The sequence below is a fragment of the Canis lupus genome, chromosome 27 (genome assembly GCF_048164855.1).
Source record: "Canis lupus baileyi chromosome 27, mCanLup2.hap1, whole genome shotgun sequence".
Classification (NCBI taxonomy): Eukaryota; Metazoa; Chordata; class Mammalia; order Carnivora; family Canidae; genus Canis; species Canis lupus.
In genome coordinates, this window is record NC_132864.1 from 40,907,833 (window position 1) to 40,924,511 (window position 16,679).

The 16,679-nt window shown below is 49.2% G+C and overlaps 1 protein-coding gene and 1 long non-coding RNA gene across 3 annotated transcripts in view; one reads left to right on the forward strand and one right to left on the reverse strand.

Moving 5' to 3' along the window:
• Positions 1–1,632: 1,632 nt before the first annotated feature.
• On the reverse strand, positions 1,633–14,980 carry LOC140619801 (uncharacterized). Of its 2 annotated transcripts, XR_012019586.1 has the most exons (5): positions 14,841–14,980; positions 13,943–14,111; positions 5,667–5,838; positions 4,983–5,171; positions 1,633–2,495 (listed from the first exon to the last, which is right to left on the reverse strand). It is a non-coding gene; the product is annotated as an uncharacterized lncRNA (long non-coding RNA). The 2 variants fall into 2 exon arrangements; XR_012019585.1 differs by lacking the exons at positions 1,633–2,495; positions 4,983–5,171; positions 5,667–5,838 and adding an exon at positions 13,160–13,834.
• PRKG1 (protein kinase cGMP-dependent 1) overlaps positions 14,600–16,679 on the forward strand; it is a 1,198,973-nt gene continuing 1,196,893 nt past the window's right edge. Inside the window, exon 1 of the mRNA XM_072803730.1 lies at positions 14,600–14,893. Within this exon, the coding sequence (XP_072659831.1) occupies positions 14,628–14,893 (266 nt within the window). The 5' untranslated portion in view covers positions 14,600–14,627. The remainder of the gene's footprint in view (positions 14,894–16,679) is intronic.

The following is a 16,679-nucleotide window of genomic DNA, read 5'->3' on the forward strand; positions in this document are numbered from 1 at the left end:
ATGGGGCCAGCGAGTGAAAAAAATCTGTCTTCACCGGGAGCTGAGCTCTGCAGAGAGGCGGGCGATACCAGGTAAATGAGGAGTCCCCATATGGGTGCACACATTCCACGTGTCCATCTGAACAGTGAGGGGCAAGGCTTGCAAGCGTATGGCATGCACATACTTGCCACCCCCAACCAAAACGACGGGTGGCCTCGGCGTCTCGATGCCACACTGCAATTGGCCACCACTCTTGATGGAGGTTTGTACACGAAATATGAAGCCTGTCTGTTGTTACTGCTTTATGGGGACGAGGATCCCACCTTTCTGCATTATACCAGTGCCCAGTGGTCACCACTGAGCGTAAAACCAAGTAGGATTGGCTTCAGTTTATGAGATGAGTTAATGCTATTTTCAATATTTCGTTAGCAAGTCAGTATGTGTAGTAAGTTGTATGCGTTGTACGTACTGCATGTGTTTACAGTATGTGTTGTAAATTTAGAGTATTAGTTGCACCGTGGATTAGGATTTTTTTTTTTTTGTTCTCATTTACGTTGCCTGTGGGGACTGTATCAGTCAACCTTTGTTGTGTAACAAAGCACTCCAAAATTGATGACTTTGAAACGATGATCATTGTATCTGTTCATGATTCCGTGGGTCAGCAATTTGGGCTCAGCTCTGTTGGGATGAGTCTGGTCCTGGTTATTTTTGGCTGGGCTCACTCGTGTTTGCCATCAACCAGGGGCTGCTGACGTCACTCACACGTCTGGCCGGCCGTGAGTTGGCCGGCTTTTGGGAGGGACAATGGAGGTCACTGGGTCGTGTCCCACTTATCATCCAGTAGGTTGAGCTGGGCTCATTCTCATGGTGGTGGTCACGGTGTTCCCAAGAGCAGCAAGAGGGCAAGTCCCAGGGCATGGGGACTTTTCACATCTGAGCTTGTGCCACATTCCCCATGGTCCCATTGGCCAAAGCAAGTCATATGGTTGAGCTCAGAGTTCCCGGGAGAGGGGGGCTTCCCCAAATGCCTGGAGATGGGGAGGGAATGATTGTGGAGACTTTTGCAAATAATCTACCCCAGAAACACAGTTTCAAATTGAAAAAGTCTAGCAATAAAATGCATATATCCACATAACGTTCAGAAAAGGCTTGCTGTAATCTAATGGGTCTACTGAGAAATTACATAGAGGCCACCATGTAATTTTAATATTATTTAAATTAAAATACTGTTTAAATTAAATATTTAAATTAAATACTGTTGTGAACTGTGGTTCTTAATACCACCACTACCACTAATAAATATTTAATTTTGTAATCACCCAATGATAAAGGTTATTACTCTTAGCCCCATTTTACACGTGAGGAAATTGAAACTTGGAGAAGTTGTGGAACTTGCCCAATGCCACCGTGGCTAAGGGAACAACATCTGGGGAGCTATAAGGATATATTAACTTACTGTCTACAAGGGACTCAGGATGGAGCCTTCCACAGTATTCAGTGAGTATATGAACACGGTATTCATATTAAATACTAAGAGCCTTTTGTGTTCAATCATTACTTTCTAAATTTTACTTTGAAAGTTAGACCATGTATCGCTAATAAAACTATAAACTCGCTAATGTATTAAATTCCCCATTGAGGACATCCCCATAATTGGTTGCACATTTTGCTTTTACTGGAACTGACAGCGAATACAATCCAAACTCCAGTTTGCAGAGAAATCACAGAACTTTGCCTACTGGTAAATCATCAAAACTTTTCAAGCACCAGCCATTAAGTTGTGCCATTAAATCTGAAACCGCATTGGCCAGGACGCTAGATTATTAGATAGCCTCCACTTCTTATTTCTTCAGTGATGACACGAGGATGTCTATCACATCTATGTATGTCACTTATCATTTGCTTTGATTCAAAGTAAAAGGCTTTATTCGAGGGGGGAAGGTACATAAATTCTATGTATGGAGTGTACAGCACTTCTGCATCAACCACACATCGCGAGAAGAATAGAACTGAAAATCCTATTGAAAAAAAGGATCCCCAAAAGGCTACCTAAGGAAATGAGACACAGGTTCTTGCCCCACCTGATAACATTCTCCTCTGTCTTCCTGAATGGAGTCTGGGAAAATATTAAATGTCACGTTGTGTCGTTGACTGATAACTTGTAGATTTAAGTTCACTGCAAATGGCTCATTAATTCTGTGGTTGCTCTGCTCTCTTGGAATTAACTTGACATCAAAGAAAGGAGGAGAAGGCACAGAATGAGGGCTGGAGTCCTCCAGTTTAGTACTTTAAAATTCTGGTAGACAAGAGTGGCAGAGAAGCAGAGAGCATCAGGCTGGCCTTCTTTTTCCAGGTCATGGTCCCAGGGTCCTGGGGTCCTGGGATCGAGTCCTGCATCGGGCTCCCTGCTCAGCGGGGCGTCTGCGTCTCCCTGTTCCTCTGCTCCTCCCGCTGCTTATGCTTTCTCTCTCACTTGCTTGCTCACTTGTTCTTCCTCTCTCTCAAAGAAATAAAACCTTTTTAAAAAAAAAAAAACAAGAAAGTGGATGCAGATTAAGTTACAAATGTGGATAAAGGTGATTTGAGATGCTTCACATAAGAATTTCAATGAGTGATGTTAGTACCAGTTTCTACAAGTGGATCTTAGCGGGGGCAAGTGTCACCTGGAAATTCTGGGGGTATTTCCGGTTTTTTACTATTGAGGGTGAAGGGGTGCTACTGGCGCCTAGTACGTAGGGGCCGGAGACGTCGCTAAACATCCTACAGTGCACAGCACAGTGCCCCCCAAACGACACATTATCTAGCCCCAAATGTCAATGGTGCTGAGGTCGAAAGTGCTGATTTATATAATACGAACGCCGCTCGGGTTCTGATTTCTTAACCTCCATGTGGAGTCACTGGTGTAGATGGCTCTCTCTCAAGGATATTTTAGGAGGGATTTGTGTGTGTGTGTGTGTGCACGCACATGAACACGATCAAATTAGGTTGTTTCTGAACTCCATTAAACTGTAAGATACTATGCTTCCCATTTATGTTACTCTCGTGGGGCTGCCACACATGAGCTGCCCAGGGAATCGGTGAAAGCAGCAGATGCGAAGCTAACACTCGAAGAGCAGTGTTAGGGTGGCACACTGCAGAGTGCGAGGGCGCCCATCCCCAGGCACGCCTAGCGGACTTGAGGTGAGGGGACCCCAAAGGGAAGGAGGCCCAGCTCTCCCCGGATAGTGTCTAGTAGTGAAGCGGAGTCATTGAATTCAGGTTTATATATTTAAAAACCCGAAGTTCAATGACTGTTTGAACGATTAGCGATGACCTGTTATCCCAAGGCAATAGTTTTTTGGGCCGCACACACCTGTCCAAATTCCTCAGATGGTTCAATTTAAGTGTGCGCAGCTCGTTGTGTCCGAAGTAGTCCTTAACCACATGAAAACACATTAACACACTCATTGTAAAGTGTTCAAACGACGTACACCTGACAAGGCAGCTCTCCCTCGCTCTTCACTCCCGCGCCCTTCCCCAAGGTCACAACTGTCAACAATTTGGTCTAGGTTTAAATGCAAATACATGTGTTTTAATATAACTTGTAAAAATGGCCACATGAATAAAATCCTGAAACTTTTTGCTTGCTTTTTTTCTCTTTTCATCATGTCTTGAAGATCTCCCTGCAGGTCGACCTCATTCTTTTTTGATAGCTACCGAGCATTTCATAATGTGACTGTTTCATCAATTGTTTATTTAGGCTAAATTTTTTCTCTTTCACAAACAGCGAAAAAAAAACCTTTTAAAAAAAGTTTTATTTACTTTGGAGAGAGGGAGAGAGTGCTTGTTACTTTTATAATAAACTATATTTCCATATAGATAAGGGCCTGTTTCTAAACCATGTGTTTTCGTCGGCCCATTTAAAAAATTGTCACATTGGTTTAATTATTATAGCTTTTGAGTATACGTGGCGGTTGACAGCCCAAAACCATAGTTTTTGCTGTTTTTTGAATATTTTTGACCTCGAAATATTTGTGTCGTGTGAATTTTAAAATCAGTTCATCAGCTTCTCTCTTGAAAATTATTGTTGAAATTGCCATTAATTTACAGGTAAGTCTATCTGGCGACATGTATCCTAGCATCCGGGGAATTTTGGTCAATCACACTTCTCTTAGTTTTCTGGGCAGAGTACAATCCATTTTTACTATTATAAATTATTCTTACTAACCAAATGTTTTGCAAATGCTATGCTTAAAATCCTTCCCCAATTTTTCTACAATTTCCTATATCCGGTGCCTCCTCAGTAGCAGCAATCGAAAAACTGCCCTCTCGTGTGTTACAAGCTAATAAGTATTCCCTACTATCCTGTCAACTAGCTATTTATTAATTTGGTCTTTATTGAGAAAATGATTTAATTTTTATATAGAATAAATGGATTTTTGGTTCTCCATCAAATACAATGGTAACTTCAACGTATGGTGTCTCTATTAAACAAATACACGTGTTTGGATTTTCAAGGGTAGTTCAGTCGGGAAACTGTATTTCTTGACGCAATCTAATTATTTTAACCCAATTTGCCTGGTGTACAGATTTTCATCCTCACAAGGAAAAAAGCAGTCTTCACAGAAGCAAGAAAAGAGGCTAATTCTAAACGAACATAAAACCCTGCGAGGAGACTCCAGCATCACTTGATTGGCGCCGCAGGTACATTTGTTTGTTTTCAAATATCACTTTGGAACTTTCCATGTGTCAATGACTGTAAAACGTCCCTGGTTATGGCATTTTATTAACTCCTCAGTGCCTCCAAGGATAAAATTCAGTCCTTAGAGGGGCCTTCTGGAAGACCTGGAGACCTTCCGTCTCCCACACCAGACAGTCCACTCATTCATGGATTTGTTTACCAAATCAATCCTTTGGTTTCAACAAAGTGGGCACATTAGTTGGTTTTTTGGTGATTTATGCTTTCTGTATATGGGCCACTACATGTCTGCCTGTCCGACTCACGGTCATGCACCCACACTCACAGTTTGGGGTATTGTCCCCGTTTTGCTCTCTGATAAGCCCATTCTTCACCATGGCCTTGACATCAGTCATTTAGGGATCTGTGTCCAGGTCTTTGCTGCTCCTCCTGCCCTCTGCTGAGCTTCTGGAGGGCGGATAGTGTGTCTGATTTGTCTCTGTGTGTCCTCAGGGTCCAGCAGCGTGCCTAGCATCTGCAGAAAAGCGAGCAAAGAGGACTTGTGGGGGGCGCCTGGGGGCCTCAGTCGGTGAGGCATCAGCCTTCGGCTCAGGTCCTGATCCCGGAGTCCCGGGATTGAGTCCAGCATCACCTGCTCACTGGGGAGCTGGCTTCTCCCTCTGTCTCCCTCTGCTGCTCCCTCGGCTCGGGCAGGCAGAGGCAGGGGAGAAGCGGGCTCCATGCTGGGTGGAGAGCCCGACGCTGGACTCGATCCCAGGACCCCGGGATCATGATCTGAGCTTAAGGCCGAGGCCTCACTGCCTGAGCCCCCCAGGCGCCCCGATAAATAAAATCCTTTTTAAAAAAGTACTTGAGGGGCAAATGAAGCCAAGTGCATCTGCCCAGGTGATGCAGGCATTGCTTTCTGCTTCCCCTTCAGAGGAAGAATGCCAGATTCGTGGTTTCTTTCTTAATAAAACGATTCCCGACACCCACGGCCCTCGTCCCGCGGCTTTCCTAGAATGCTAACCTGACATCTGCGCGCAAGGTTAAATCAGGTGGCCCGGCTGGGGCGGGGAGGGAGCCGTCACTCCTGATTGATGACACTGCACTGGGCCCTGCGCCCCCATGGCCTGCGGCGTTCCCCAGCCATTCTCAGGGTCACTCCGTGTCTGCTCCTCACATGGAAACAGCCGAATGTTCTGAGCGGGGGGTGGGGGGACATTTTTAAAGGATGAGCTTGTTGTTACTGACACACTGACATAGAGAAAATTATTTGGAAGAAATGTACAGTGACCACCACGCACGTGCTCCAGCACTACCTCATGTCACCCTAAGGTGCTCCCGGCAGACTTTCTTGCTGATAATTTTAGCCACAGTGTGAGCGATGTCTGCAGGCCTGCCCGTTGCAAAGAGATTTCCCTTTATTAGATGAAGTCCCGAATGAAGGGCGGTGTCGCATTGCGTCTTCCTGGTTCAATATCCTGTCTCTCACCCCCCACCCCCCGCTCTGCTCCCTGCAGACGGTGGGTGCCCAAAAGGATGCTGTGTAAGGAAGAGGTCGGCTCAGCCACAGAATTTTTCGAGGCAGAGAAAGCCTTTTCAGTGTGACTAAAGCAATGATTTCCCATTAATACGAAAGAACTTTGAGGGTTCCTTCCCCTTGCCCATTCTTATTACGGCTTCGAAAACGCAGCCCCATAGAGCACAAGTGGGGAAGATAAAATAAAGACGGCACTCGGGCACGTCAGCTGTGAACCTGGGGGTTTTAATGTCCTGGAATTACTGTAGGTTCCGTGGAACTTTTTTTTTTTTTCACTGACATAAAAACAAATTGTAATTTATTTTTGTAATAAATGACCAGATATGCTGAGAAAAAAAGAATTTCCAAGTAAATGTGTCCTCACTGAACCAGAAATAGTATGTGAACTCTTCGGCTTACACTGCAGTTTTGGTTGGACACCAGGGGAAAAAAAGTGTTATTTATAAAGGCTCGAGAGACTGTCAAAATATAGTGCTCTTGTGCTCTTTATCCCTAGTGATGGTTTTTTTTTTGTTTTGTTTTGTTTTGTTTTTACATGGGGCTCATTCATTTCAAACAGCATGATAGAAGCACACCCTAATGTCTCCATCAACAGAGGCAGGTGGTGAGGATTGAGACCCACGGTAAATTTATCACATCCTTTATTTTCTTTAAATTTATTTTTTAGGATTTTATTTATTTATTCATGAGAGACAGAGAGAGAGAGAGAGAGGCAGAGACACAGGCAGAGGGAGAAGCAGGCTCCAGGCAGGGAGCTGGACGTGGGACTCGATCCTGGGTCTCCAGGATCACACCCTGGGACAAAAGTGGTGCTAAACCGCTGAGCCACCCAGGCTGCCCCACATCCTTTAAAAACGTACATATGTCATAATGTTTGGCTTGTCCTCGTAAAGCATCAGACCCCTGTGAAGTTTTTATTAAAGATATTTAATAAAGCAACAGAGGTCAAAGGCTTTTAAGGTAAAGGAGAAGTATTGATAATGAGTGTGAAGGAAGGACACAATCTCAAGGACGCGGTCCTTCTGCCTTGTGTTTTGAGCATTTTATCACACGATGGGACAGTTGTGTCATGTAGGCATTAGATGGATGGTTCTGAAAGTCAGGGATTACAGCACTAGGTTAGGCTTACAAACTGGGTATTAAACCTTCTGTGTCAAATGTGTGTGAAAATAGGTATTAACGGACAACTCTGCTTACATATGAGTATGACAGTTATGAGGAAAACACAAGGAAAGGGGACAGCAAATGGCTGCCTCTATAAGGCCGGCCTGGCTAGCTGGGGCACCCAAACATCCTTTTGTGCTGTTTTTTTTTTTTTCTTTCTTTTGTGCTGTTTGAATTCTATATCACGCATATCTATTTTCTTAATTTCATAACAATTTATTTTAAAAAAAGGTCAGCTCGGGTGGCTCAGCGGTTTAGCGCGGCCTGCAGCCCAGGGTGTGATCCTGGAGACTGGGGATCCAGTCCCACGTCGGGCTCCCTGCATGGAGCCTGCTTCTCCCTCTGCCTGTGTCTCTGTCTCTCTCTCTCTCTGTGTCTCTCGTGAATAAATAAATAAAATCTTTAAAAAAAAAAAAAAGGTCCCAAGTTAGATGAGTACAGTTTCTGTCACTTAAAAAAAAAAAAAAAAAAAAAAAAAAAAAACACAAAAAAACCCCCAAATAAGCTAAAGCAAATAAAATGCTAAACACAAAGGATTTGCACTCTTTCCCCTCCCTTCTTCTCAAATATTTGACTCGTACCTAACCCTGGAAGGTAATATGATGTAGGGGCACTTAATTTCCGTGGATGGTGACAGAAATATCCAATTAATTAATAAAGATTCAAGATTATGAAAATGTATTCCCAGAGCCAAACAAATGATCAAATCCAAGAAATCCTGTCAACTAGTTATTACTATGTCACAGATGGGACAACTAAGGATCGGCAGGTGAAGTAGTTTGCCCAAGGTCACAGAGCTAGTTCGCGACACAAGGTCAACTGCAGTAACATGTCTGCCCTGGAGCGATTTAAACTAGGCAATGGTCCCAATGCTTTGTAAAACCTACAGTTGGGACAATTTAGGTTTTAGTCATAATAAGATACGACTTTTAAACATTTAAACACATCCTTTTTCGGAAGAGAGTTTGTCATACTCAGAAGGTTACGCATACTGTCATGAGCTTCATGAGAGCCGTCTATCAGTTATAGCAACTTTTTATGTCCCCAGGTATCTGCAATGTACTAAAGTAGTTTCACTAAATATGGCTTTTGTAAAGTCGGGCTTTTAAGAGTGGTAAAACAGTTCTGGTGTTTTTAACGGATTTTTTTTTTTTTTTTAAGATTTATTTATTTGAGAGAGACAGAGCATGAGCCGTGAGAGACAGAAGGAGGAGCAGATTCCCCACTAAGCAGGGACCCGATGCAGGACTCAATTCCAGGACCCCCAGATCATGACCTGAGCCGAAGGCAGACGCTTCACCGACTGAGCCCCCCAGGCGCCCCTTTCATGGATATTTTTTAATGACAGTTGACTTCATGAGTTTTATCTTGTTGTCTCACAAAGTACCACAATCTTAGAGACTGAGAGCAACACTGCATTCTTCTCCCATAGCTCTGGAGGTGAGAAGTCTGGGGGTAGCATGGCTGGAGTCCCTGTTCAAGGACTCGCAAGGCCGAGATCTACCTGTCGGCTCTGCTGTGTTCTCCTCTGGAGCTCGGGGTTCTCTTCCAAGCTCTTGTGGCTCACAGGACTCAGTTCCTAGACTGAGGCCCCTATGTTCTTGCTGGTTGTGGGTCAGTGGTCACTCTCTGCACCTCAATTCCACTTGTGTTCCTTGTCATGTGACAGCCCTTCCGTCTTCCAAGGCAGCAGTGGAGAATCTCTCTTGAATCAGAACCTTCTCATGCTCAGAAACCCCAACCCCAGGAAGAAAGAGCCCAATCCCTTGTAAAGGCTCACCTGATTGATTTTATCTTATCATCACCAGATGGTCTTCTCTTAAAATCAACAGACTCAGGACCTTAATCACATATGCAAAATCATTTCAGAGGAGTGCTTTGATTTTAGTGTTTGAAGAAGTGGGCAAGGGTACAGATACACCCAGGGTGGGAATCTTGGGGCTATCTTTGAGTTGTGCCCGCAGTATCTGATGAGCTTGGTGAATGTAGTTTAAGTACCACCACCACCACCACCCCCTCAGAGCTGCTCCACTCGGCCCCCTGCTGGGCGATTTTCAAGACTCAAAGCAGGGGGAGTATTATCACTTTACATATATTTATTTACACAGGCTCATATTTAAGTGATAGCTTCTTGCTTTCATCTTGCTTCATTTGAACCTTAAAAGATCAGGTGCAAGAGAATTTAGTATCCATACGTAGTTGGGCAAAGAGGCTCAGGGAGATGGGATTACCTGCGTGAGGTCACATAGCCTTGCCCATCTCTATATTCCAGAAGGAATATGCCATAATTCAAGGTCCTTAACAAACGGCAGACTTTGATTACTATACTACTTCAGGAGCATCATCTCTTAGTTCTTACTTTTATTTTTCAGAATTTCTAGGAAATATTTTCTTTTCAAACCTGTACACAAGATAGCAAAGAATATCATAAATGGCAGTGCTCTTCCAGTTTTATGCAGCACGAAAGAGCTCCATGCACAGCAACAGGGCCTGAGAGCAAGCCTCACATTTCTCCTATGGGAAAAAGCATTTCTGTAGGAATGTATTTTTTTTTTCCCAAGAAACATAGCCTATGATTTATTAGGTAAATGCAATCAACAGAAGCTAATTATGAAGTTTAACTGAGGTCACATTCCGTTTGCTGTTTGCATGTTCTGTATGACTAATGCAGATGTGGATGTTTCAGGACTTGGAGCTTTTATCTTGCCTGAAGTGTGACCACACTCATGGGCCCAAGAACGTGCTTCAGAAGATAATGTGGAAGCCGCAACCAGTCTGATGTAGGATTAACTGAAAATGCTCTAAGCTTCTGTTAATCACCAAGTATGTGGCCATCTTTATAGGACCATCGGACTCCATTTTAATTTTCCTTTTTTTTTTTTAAAGATATTTTTATATATTCATGAGACACACACAGAGAGAGGCAGAGACACAGGCAGAGGGAGAAGCAGACTCCCTGTGGGGAGCCGGAAGCAGAACTTGATCCCAGGACCCCGGGGTCACGTCCTGAGCTAAAGGTAGATGCTCAACCACTGAGCCACCCGGGTGCCCCCCATTTTAACTCTTTCTTGTCAAAATTTTAAACTCAACTGAAGTTCAGGGATGGATGTTGCTCCAAACAACAGGCTGGTAGTTTTAACATGTGGATCACAGGGAAAGTGGAATTCTATAGAATTCTCCAAGGTAGAAAGGTGTATGGGCCCAAGGTAGCTTCCACTGCTCATCTTATGAGTGTGGGAAGCGGGTCTCTAGGAGGTTTAGGGACTTGCCCAAGAGCACACAGCCTGGGAAGTGATAGAACTGAGACCTAAGCATAGATGTTTAGGTTCCAAGTCCAACACTCCATTCATTACTTGCATCCCCTGATGGATTGCATCGCCAGCAATTTTCTGCAAATACTGTCATTTCGTAACCAAGAGAAGTGTTTAGACATAAAGTAGTGGAACTGGAGAAGTGGTTTCAATCCCCGCCTCCCTTCCCACCCATGGCAACCACTCCAGAAGCTCCGACCTCTATCCCTGTTTTCCGTTTCCCCAGTCTGTCCTCTGCTGCCATCCGTGGGACCTCACTCAAACCACCAGCCCATGACTGTTCTCTTTGCTCTGGATCCTGGGAACGGGTAGTAAAGTCAGTGGTTCCACGGGGTGGGGGTGGGCGCTATGGCAGTGCTCCATCTGCTCAGCAGTGAGTAACTGCTTGAAATTACACCAATGACATCTTTTTGGGAGGAGGAGCATTTTATCACTGATGTCGTTGAGTACGTGTGGTGCACAGTGATAACAAAAAGCAAACTGACTTTTAGTTTTTAATTTTTTTTTTCCATAGACACTGTCCTCCCATTGCCTCCTAGGACACCGACCTGGATTAAAAGACAGGAATCCACCAGGAGCTACTCGCAACTATAAGGCTCCAGGTCCTTTATAAAGTGTTTCCTTTTGGTGGGGGTGTAGACAGGCAATGCACCATCATAACATTTTGAAAGAAAATGTACTTTTTTTTTTTTAATTGAGGGGTGTGTGGGTGGCTCAGTTGGGTCAACACCTCCTTTTGGCTCAGGTTATGACCTGGAGGGCCTGAGATCAAGCCCCACATTGGGCTTCCGGTTCATGGGGGGGGATCTGCTTCTCCCTCTACCCCGATGCTCGTGCTCTCTCTCTAACAAATGCATTCTTTAAGAAAATAAAAAAAAATTAAAAACTTGAAATCGTGTATGAAACATAGAGTAGATCCCCAAGTATCACAAGGAAAGCAATTTTGGCAAAAAGACTGCTGAGAAGCCAGAGTCTTAGAGCTTTATCTGGGTTCATATGGGGTTTTAAATTTAGTAGGTTCCCATTAGCAAAGAACTCTTAGTTTTGCTGGTCACTGGGCTCAAGGAGAAGTGGACATTTTACTACAGTTCAGGTTGAAGCAGGCCGTGTAGGGATTAAGACAGCCTCGGTCAGGCCTGGACATTGTGGCCAGGGGCATAATCCCTGACCTGGCTGCGCATCAGTTTCTCCATCTATAAAATGGGAATGAATAATACTACCTCCTTTATAGAGTCATTATAGGCATTAAAACCATTTGCATAAAGGACCTGGCCCTGTGCTGCCACAGAGTAAACACTCAATACACGCTCATCATCACTTTTGTTCCAGTGGCCAAAAGACTGTGAATTTTTAATTCTTAGAGGTGTTTTACTCTGCTACAAAATTCAGCAGATTTCCTTTATTTCTCTCCCACGGGGAACATGGAAATCCTGGTGTGGGTATTTCTGGACATAACCTCACTTCATAGGAGTTACGATTTTTATTTAGCAAACTTCTCCAAGGGCACTAGATGGCGACATTCTCCTTTAAGAAAAAAAAAAAGGACAGAGAACAAAATAAAACTAAGGTTTCATTAAAACTTTTGCTTTGATAGTTGAAACTCACTGCTACAGATTTAAAAGCAAACAACCCGGGGTAAAGCCGCGTCTCTGAGTACTAAAGGCTGTCAGGATCCCAGAATTTCTAGATTCTTCGGTGTCAGGCTAGGAGCAGCATGTTAGGGAAAGCACTCCGTGTGGGGCACTGGGAATTCTGGACTCACACTTATTAACTTAGGTGACCTTGGACTTTACCTTTTAAGATCTGTTTTTTTTTTTTTTTCCCTTTATAACGTGAGGTGATTTGGTTAGATGATCTTTGACACCGTTTTCAGCTCTGAAACGCTAGGATTTTTAATAATTCAGTGTTTACTTTCCTGCCAGGCTTTGTGAAGCGTTCCTTGTACTCTAAGTATTTGTGAAGCCCGTGGACAAGATTGAATGTCCCTGGGTGTCGACGTTACTTCGGTTACTGCTGATGTATTAAAAATAAGATTACTTTTGGAAGATAAGGATTTATTTAGGGTTTTGAGGTGTGTGTGTGTGTGTGTGTGAAATCTTGGTCTAAATGTTCCTTAAAAAAAAATAAGCAGGACAAACATTTGAATATCTGCATGCAAAATATAAAACTCGAAAAGAAACTTGTCCAAGAGTCATTTTAAAACTATTTCTCTCTGTCTCCCATTAAGTGGAGCCTCTGCTGGATTTTCGAATGTGATAAGGTTTTTCCTAACGTGTTATTTCAAAATGCCAACTGTTTTGAGCATTCCTAAAAGGATCACAGCAGTTTAAATTGCTGCATAGACAGAAGCGACGACGTAACATTAACTATCGGAAGACCCACAACTCCTTCTCGAACACGTGTAAATAAAGCCAGCTTTGGGCATGGGCTGCGATTAAGAAATTCAGAAGTGGCTTGAAATGTTTTTAATTTAAAATAATCAGAGGAGTGGACCTGACAGAAATCTCCAGAACAAAATATATTTAATGATTTATTTATAAACCGAAGGCTGCGCCTGCTTTTCCTTAGGTGTTTCAGACAAGGTAGAAAGATGATTTCTTTTTTTTCTTTCTTTCTTTTTTTTTCTAATAAGTAGCCAGTGATTATATAGTGATCTTTCTTAACTAAAGTCACTATTTCAGAAAAAGTCCTTCGGTATCTTTGCGGCTAGTTTCTTTCCTTTAAAAAAAGATTTACTAACGTGTTGATCATTACCTGGAGACAGGCTCCTCCCACGGTCACAGATAAATGATTTATGTGATGAAACGTGCTCTTTGTGGCACACACGACAGATAAGAAAAAGAAACCGGAGGCATTCGCCAGTCCTCCTGCTCACACAGGTGGAACAATCCCTTTAGCACGAGGGGGTAGATGCACAGGTGAGGGGAAGACACCGATTCCGTGCAGTTTCCCCCTGGAGGGCGAGCCCCGGCCCTCTGAGGTCAGGCCAGGTCGTGAGATAATCCGGTTGCTCAGTATGCACATTTTAACCGCAGCAGATGAAATCGGGGTCCTGACAAGTTTACAACAGAATCCCCCCCCCCCCCAAAAAAAAAAACTTTTGGCTCATCACCACCTGCATATTCATATATTCATTCAACTTTCCCAGCGGCAGTTCACTGTCTCCAGTAAAATTTCATGCTGGAAAAAAAGTTGGAATTGCAAGCGCCCTGTCATTCCTGTCCCTTGGGGTCAGGAGCACAGACAGGGCTGCAGGAGAGGAGAAACGCGGACCCCCCGCCCCCCTACCTCATCCAGGGCGGAGGGGAGGTCAGAAGTGCAAGCAGCGGCCGAGGTCTGCAGGTCTGCAGGTTGCACCGGCCCCAGGCAGCCTCGCGTTCAGGGAACAGCTCACCCCGCGCCTCGCGCGCACACACCCCACCAAGTCTTTAGGCTCCAGTTACAAGCGCTGCGTCATCTGCAGGATCACATGGTAATTGTTGCTATTTCAAGGATCAAGTGGCATAAAGCTCCCCCCACCCCACCCCTCGCCTTTGGTACCATATAGCGTGGACGAGCGAGCGCCCCGTGTGATGGGGTGAGGGCGGGCGCCCCGGGCCAGGCCTGCAGCTGCGAGCGGGCGCGCGGGGGGCTCTCGGGGAGCGGGCGGCCGAGGGCGCGCGGGAGGGGGTCTCCGGGGAGGCCGGGCGGCTCTAATTGGTTTCTCAATGAAAGATAAGCACCCGCTCCCCCGGGCGCCTGGGGACTAGCGCTCGGCCTCGGCTCGCCTCGCCTCGCCTCGCCTCGCCTCGCCGCCGCTCTTAGACGTCCGGGCGGCCCTCGGAGCTCGCAGCGCGCTCAGCAGCGGGGCCCGCGCCCCGGCCCGGCCCGGCCCCGGCTCCCCGCGCCCCGCGCCCCGCGCCCCGGGGCAGCGCGCGCCCTCCGCGCCCCTCGCCGTCCGCCCAAAGTTGCGCCCAGGGGCCCCGCGAGGACCATGAGCGAGCTGGAGGAGGACTTCGCCCAGGTCCTCATGCTCAAGGAGGAGAGGATCAAGGAGCTGGAGAGGCGGCTGTCGGAGAAGGAGGAGGAGATCCAGGAGCTCAAGCGGAAGCTGCACAAATGCCAGTCGGTGCTGCCCGCGCCCTCGCCGCACATCGGGCCGCGCACCACGCGGGCGCAGGGCATCTCGGCCGAGCCGCAGACCTACCGCTCCTTCCACGACCTCCGACAGGCGTTCCGCAAGTTCGCCAAGTCCGAGAGGTAGGCGCGCGGGGAGGGCGCGGGGAGGGCGCGGGGAGGGCGCCGCGGAGGGGCTGCTCCGGCTCCCGGGGCCGTCACGTGCTCGCGGGCCCGCGGGGGGCCGCGCCCCGGGTCGCGGGGGCGGGGAGGGCACCCGCAGTTTGCAGGCGCCGCTGCTCCCCGCGGGGCCCGGGCAGGGGGGCGGCCGCGGCGATGTCGGCAGGAGAGTGCAAAGGAGCCCCGCTTTCCCGGCGTTCGCGCGCCCCGCTGTGACCCCCCGGGTGCGCCCCGGGCGCGGGGTGCGGGGAGCCCTCGCGGGCCGGGCTGGGGCCCCGGGCGGGCGGCGCTGCCTGCCGGCCGCGCTCCTGCCGAACCCCCGGCAGAAGTTGGGGCGACGAGGGCGGGGCTGCGGGCGCGCCCCCCCCCCCCCCCCGGAGCTCGCGCCGCCCCGCCCCGCCCCGCCCGGCCGCCGAGGCGCCCATCGATCGCGGCTGCACTCAAGCGCCTCTGGACGCTGGGGAGGAAGCGCCGGCCCCAGGCCCATTACGGGCTTTTAGTTTCTGGAAGCGCATCTCCGGGATATTGAATGTTCCATTAGGCGGCCTGACCTGCCCCGGCGTGCGCCGCCCGGAGAGTAGCTGGGCGCTCGGGGGACCCCGCGAGCCCCCCCCCCCCCCGCCCCGGGCGTGTCCCGCCGCCTCCAGGGCTCCCGGGCCCCGCCCTCCCCGCGGCTCCCGGTGCACCGAGGGCGGCTGGGGGAGGGGGGCCCGGAGGCCGCGCAGGGGTGAGGAGCGGCGCGCCGAGGGCCGGGCGCGGGGGCGGGGGCCGCGGAGGGACTGGCCCGGGGCGCTGCGCGGCTCTGAGGCGCCGTCCAGGGGCACGGCTCGGGGGCCACACCGCGCGTGGGACACGAGGCATCCGCCCTCCCGCCCTCCCGCCGCCCGCGGGGTCTGGCCTCTTGCAGGGGGCGCGGGCCGGGCTGGGCGGGGGGCGGGGGGGCTGCCCGGGGGCACAGGCCGGGCTGGGGGGGATGCCCGGGGGGTCACAGGCTGGGCTGGGGGGGATGCCCCGGGGGGCACAGGCTGGGATGGGGGGTGCTGCCTGGGGGCACAGGCTGGGCTGGGGCGGGGGCTGCCCCGGGTCACAGGCTGGGCTGGGGGGTGCTGCCCGGGGAGCACAGGCTGGGCTGGGGGGGATGCCCCGGGGGGCACAGGCTGGGCTGGGGGGTGCTGCCCGGGGAGCACAGGCTGGGCTGGGGGGGATGCCCCGGGGGGCGCAGGCTGGGCTTGGGGGTGCTGCCCTGGGGCAAGGCTGGGCTGGGGGGGCTGCCCCGGGTCACAGGCTGGGTTGGGGGATGCTGCCCCAGGGACACAGGCTGGGCTGGGGGGGGCTGCCCCGGGTCACAGGCTGGGCTGGGGGTGCTGCCTGGGGGCACAGGCTGGGCTGGAGGGCTGCCCGGGGGGCACAGGCTGGGCTGGGGGGTGCTGCCCCGGGGGGGCACAGGCTGGGCTGGGGGGTGCTGCCTGGGGGGCACAGGCTGGGCTGGGGGGGATGCCCAGGGGGCACAGGCTGGGCTGGGGGGTGCTGCCTGGGCTGGGGGGGCTGCCCCGGGGCTGTGGCGGGCGGGGGGCGCCGCCGGGTGCGCATTCCGCGGCCGCCGCCCTGCCCTGCCCGTGGCTCAGCAGCTGGAACCCATCTGCCCACCTCCTTAAGGAGCCACTTCATCAGCGGTCGCCGGCAGCTGCTCGCCTCCAGGGCCGACGGGCCGGCCGGGGCTTTATCGCATTTTTGGAATTGCAGACCGCTG